The sequence below is a fragment of the Mangifera indica genome, chromosome 3 (assembly GCF_011075055.1).
Source record: "Mangifera indica cultivar Alphonso chromosome 3, CATAS_Mindica_2.1, whole genome shotgun sequence".
Taxonomy (NCBI): domain Eukaryota; kingdom Viridiplantae; phylum Streptophyta; class Magnoliopsida; order Sapindales; family Anacardiaceae; genus Mangifera; species Mangifera indica.
Window position 1 is genome coordinate 7,135,139 of NC_058139.1, and position 5,561 is coordinate 7,140,699.

At 34.4% G+C, this 5,561-nt stretch overlaps 1 protein-coding gene across 1 annotated transcript; it reads right to left on the reverse strand.

Moving 5' to 3' along the window:
- Positions 1-279: 279 nt before the first annotated feature.
- On the reverse strand, positions 280-5,561 carry LOC123210233 (aromatic aminotransferase ISS1-like). Its single transcript, XM_044628478.1, has 9 exons — positions 5,238-5,561; positions 4,876-4,923; positions 4,060-4,188; positions 3,638-3,697; positions 2,660-2,816; positions 2,102-2,208; positions 1,842-1,900; positions 1,171-1,279; positions 280-872 (listed from the first exon to the last, which is right to left on the reverse strand). Exons 1-9 carry the CDS (start codon positions 5,298-5,300, stop codon positions 420-422), a joined length of 1,185 nt encoding a protein of 394 aa, XP_044484413.1. The 5' UTR covers positions 5,301-5,561; the 3' UTR covers positions 280-419.

The following is a 5,561-nucleotide window of genomic DNA, read 5'->3' on the forward strand; positions in this document are numbered from 1 at the left end:
TTTGGATCATAATTAAAAAATGGAAAATTTCATGATATTTTTGGTCCTAGCAGTGCAAGGTACAAAAATTTGACCATTTTGTTCATCAATGCAATATAAAAATACAAAGAAATTAAATGGTATGATTAGAATTATCTTTTAATATTATATACATACATACATACATTCATATATATATATATATATATATATATATATAATTCTCTGGTAGGTACCCTTTTCATTCATAATATGATCTCATTCACCTGAAATAATAATAAAACTAATAAGAAGAAACAATTTTTAGATATAAAATGAGACTACTTTTTTAATTTCAGAACCCGTTCAAATATTCAAATGAACCAGTTGCATGAAGTTACACAAACTGGCAAATGGTTATGGATTTACCACTCCTACATTCAATCAAATTATAAGTAGACTTACTGAACCATGCCGTCTTTCACAAGTTCTTCTAAGCCCATCCTCAGCCTATCAGCAGCTGATTTACAATCAGCTTCTACCAAGCCACCAAAGGAGATTCTCAAATGCCCTGGACAACCACACGCACCTCCTGGGATTACAACCACACCGTGCTCATGAGCAAGCCAGTGAACAACTGCGTAGTCATCAACGTATTTCTCTGGAAGCCTTGCCCATAAGTAAATTGCACCTTCTCCACCTCTCACAGCGTCTTCTCCCAACGGAGAGAGGGCTTCTAGGATGATTTCTTTGTTCTTCACAAGATCTTTCACCTGTTCTATGACCCACTCTGGGCCAGTTTCTAAAGAGTACAGGGCAAGATGCTGCGAAATTATTGAAGCACAGATAGGTATATTGTCCTGAACTTTGAGAAGTTGAGTTGCAAAGCCCTGCACGTCCGAGGGATATGCTATCTGCATACATTCAGAATTTAGCTCAGATTTGATCCATGAACTTTTGAAACCCAAAATAACAACATAAAAGATCATTAGATTCGAGAAAATATTTATTGTTTTGAGTCTTTCATGATGAATAAATGTCTAAATCTTAAATAACTCTGTCACATGTGTCACTGTTTATACATAATTTTAGAAAATGGCATGATTTGCTTTGAATAACCTGCTGTCCCATTCAAAAAGTTAGAAAAATTGAATCCTAAAACGATTTAATTTTCCTGTGCCAATAAACATAAGATTCTCAATTGCCACTTACATATCCAACTCTCCATCCCATCATTCCATAGGCTTTTGAGAAGGAAAAGATGTTGACTACATGATTTGCTTCAATACACGAGTGTTTTAGACCATCATACATAAAATACCTGCATACAACGTTGATAAGACTCAAATATAATAATCAAAAGTTTCTCAATCATACACTCTAATCATGTCTAGAGTACAGAAGGGAATACTTGGTGAAGTATATTTAAAATGCATTAGAAAAATGTGTCAAAAGTAAATGCCACTTCATAAATTTGGTATGCCTTTAACGGTGTGTATCATTCATGATACACAAGGGACTTTTTTAGGCACCTATATCATCCATCACACTTATACAATTTTTCTAATACCAGGGTTTAAAGAGATAACCACAAGTGCTATGTGCAGTAACAGAAGATTAATTCAATTGCACTATCTCCAAACTGTATCTTATGAACTGCAGATTTAAATCATTATGAGTTTCACAACATGCAACCATGCCAGAAAAACTTCAATTTATCTAATAACACTAATTACAAAACAAACATCCTCGATAGTAGACCGACTACATACTATCAGCATTCTGCAGGCCCCCTTTTTTATCAGAAACAAACAAGCCCCTTTTTACTAAACACAGCATGACAATCATAACATGAGATATCAATAAAAACATAAGACACTTACTCGTATGTGTTATCTACCACAAGCCACGCTCCAGCGTCTCTGCACAAATCTGAAATCCTCTGCTCAAAAGAAAGAAAGCACCTGGTTAAAAGAAAGAAACCATAAAAGAAAACTAGATAAATCTCTCTCAAGGAATGTCAGCAGCTACTCATTTCATGAATTTGAAAAGAGGAAGCAAAATTACACAGGTAATAGCAAGATAAATTTTATTTATATTATTTATTGTGTGAGGATGCATAGACAGATTGACAGAGAAAGACCTTTAGTAGAGGCTCTGGAATATAGGTACCAGATGGGTTGCCAGGATTAACAATGGTAACAAGCTTCGGGGTTGGTTTAGTTTCCAGTAACATTCCCTCTAACCAGTCTGAAACGTAAGGCAAAACGAATTAATGATCTGAAAAAAGTCACGTTATGCAGGAAGAAAATGAACCGAGATATGGCTTGAGCTAAACACACTTCAATCCTGCACTTTCATTTTAATCAATAATATTTGATGTGCAGAATTATATATACACTGAAAACAGAACCTTTAAATAAGTTTAACATGTTATAAATCAAGAAACAAAATATCTATTTGTGATTTTCCAGCCCATTTTAGAGCAATTAAGGGTCTCCACGAAGTCCAACTCCAACATGTCATGAGTTTCACTAAAATCAACTGCATGATGACAATAGAAGAGTGACGAGACCAGAAATGAGGTTATCTGGCAAAATAACAAAAATTTACATCTAAGAGACCACATTGTCAATTCTGAAAACAAATGCTGCCACAGATTTATGTAATATAAAATGAACAAATTTCTTATGTTTCTTACCTGCATCAGGATGAAGCGTATTGGGATTACCAGGACCAATCAGTATCTTAGTGATGCCTGTCATCTGGAAGGCCATATAGGCATTGAAATAGTATGGAGCAAACATAACTACAGAATCCCCCGCATCACATAACGTAAGAACAATGTTCACAAATGCCTGTCATTAGATTGGTTAAATTATGTCATATATTTCAAAAACATATAGGAATCTATGCATTTATAAATGAAAGAGAAGCACATATATAATTATTTTTTACTGAAACTTGTAATTCAACTCAATGTGCCCCCAAAATGGGGACCTGAAATTGAAAAAGTCAAACAGTAGTTAAACACAGGCAATAAAATCAACATCGTTGTTATATCCAAAATTTAGAATTTGATCTAGAAAATTGCTTCAAGAGGATGTCGTGTAACCAGATGATTTGCACAATGAGGGGGGAAAGGACATTGATGAACAAAATTATGGAGTAGAAATCTTAAATAAACCACAGAAGATGTGCTGTATTCATTTATATTTCAGTCTCCACAGCATTTAGAACTATCCCTACCAGTCAGTCATATAATTCAAATATTAGCTTCAGCAGCAGCATATAGTCATTTCAAGAGGTTACATTGCTCTGCTTGGAGGTAGGGATAATTGTATAACTTTAATATAAAAGATGTTAAAAAGATTCTGAATGCAAAAGAACACCCAGAATACAGAAGAATTAAGCACATTAAGCTGGTAGCAGCAAGGGATCAAGATAAGGTGAAATATAACAACTCTGTCACTGAGTTGCACAAATTGGCCTTCTCCTCCTTATTGCTGCAGTTAAGAGATGAAAAGAGTTGTATAGAGCATATATTTTAATTACTAAATTAAAACATAGTATCCTTCTAAACTTAAGTAAGTATAAATTGATTCAACTCTCATATTTAATTCTTACACTGCCTCAATGAGAACAATGAACATGAATTCTAGACTGTGATTTTAGTCACCTGATTTGCACCTGCAGTAACCATCACCGAAGATTTGTGTAAGTTATTTTCCTGTTGCAACTGCAACACAAAGGAAAAATAATTAGTTTACAAGATTTTTATTGATTTCCAATCACATCAACATAGAGAAGAATGCAAATTTCAAATAAAGACACGACAGACCACTCTTGAGAATTGGGTCGAGTTGGCATTAAAAAAAACCAAATCCATCATAATTACAGGCCTTACTAGAAAAGAATTATCATCATATTAATACATGAAACCACCATGACATAATTGTAAATTTTCCAAAGCAGCAGCAAGTAAGGACCCTAGTATGCCAGTCTTCCATGTCTTCCAAAACATCACCTTATCAGATATGGACAATCAGAACCACTTAGATTCTCAATGGAGAAATTTTATAAAAAACTTTTAAGGCATACCTTTTTAGTCAATGCCACCCTTAGTTCAGGAAGACCTTCATCGGCACCATATTTACTAATTGAAGGCTCCCATACAAGTTCTTTCACCTTGTCTAATGCCTTTTTGGGTGGCTGCCAGTAAACGACCCCCTACAGTACATTTAGATCAGTGGGTAAGATGCTTCATATTTTCAATAGAAAATCTTATAGGTCAAAAGCAACAAAGGGTCACAAACCAAGAGGCTTAACTGATATTAACAAATAAAATAACTAAAAACTCCGATAAATAAACATGCATCTCAGAAACCAGATACTCTAGTTTTATTTAATACTATAAAGATGTTTACTTCTTTAAAGCACATTTGCAGAAAAACTTGACACTCCTATAAAAAATCTCAAATCTGGGGAATTTGGGCTTGATGCCTTGATAAATTAATGGTAAAAGTTACAGTCTCAAGTTAAGCAACTTGGACAAAGTTCCCAAAAAGACTAGCCATGTTTTCACCACCACTTAAAAAATGCATTTTGGAAACACATCTTCAATAGGATTTCAAAATTGCATCCTCATCAAATGCCATTTCTCACCTTATGTGTTTCCTAAGCAAAATTATCAGGAAAGCACATCAATCAACCTCTAAATTTTCACAAAGGTCAGCACTAAACATATTTTAAGATAAAGAATGACCATTTTTCTCATTTTTCAATACCTTAATGGCCTACTAACAAAGGTAAAGTTAACAAGTAGACATTGGAGAAAGGAACCAGACCACGTATTTCCCCTTTCTCAGTACGAATACAAAATAATAAACAAGGACATTGAGAAATGGAAAAACAAACCTGAGCCAAAGATACCGCATTTTTCGCTCCTCGGATCAGTTCCTGTATCTGAGAAAACGAAAACAGAATCCCACTTTCACTATCACAAACAACACTCTCTTTCTTCCATGCACCATCAAAGCTCTCCGCACCCACTATACAATATGATAAATATATACACACACATTCATGTAAATAACGAATCCATAAACAAACCGAGCAAAAACATTAAACAATCCAAAATGGTTACCAAATCAATAAACACTTTCTTGCATACACCACCGAAGTTCTTCATCCCATACCATAAATGCATACTTATTGAAGCTGAAATTTAATAAAGTGACAAACACAAGGACAACTCATATTAAGTTATGAATAAAAACCTTAACCATGATCGGCATCTCAGTCTCCCGAGCCCTCCTCGCAAGCTTTCCATAGGAGCCCATCTCCTTCTTCACAAGAACTCACCAACCCAGCAAAAATAAACCTCAAACCCAGCTATTAAGTAAAATTGACAAGCCAAACCAAAACTCGCCAATTTTCAAACTTGGTCAGAAATGGTTAATTTATACAGAAAAAGCGAAATCCTTTATGTTCAAGATTTCAAATTTCTTTGACTATTTGAGGAAAATGTTTATATAATGCTCAGGGTTTTTCGCCAGCATGATCTTATTTGGTTCATTTATAAAATATATTATCTGAGGTGA

Bases quoted from the DNA above. Each gene is read 5' to 3' on its own strand.
- LOC123210233 (XM_044628478.1), bottom strand. From the start codon at position 5,300: ATGGGCTCCTATGGAAAGCTTGCGAGGAGGGCTCGGGAGACTGAGATG. The intron at 3,698-4,059 runs GTATGCCTTAAA...TTTGTGTTGCAG, and splicing joins GGGTGGCATTGACTAAAAAG to TTGCAACAGGAAAATAACTT. The intron at 2,817-3,637 runs GTGACTAAAATC...ATCTAATGACAG, and splicing joins TTACTGCAGGTGCAAATCAG to GCATTTGTGAACATTGTTCT.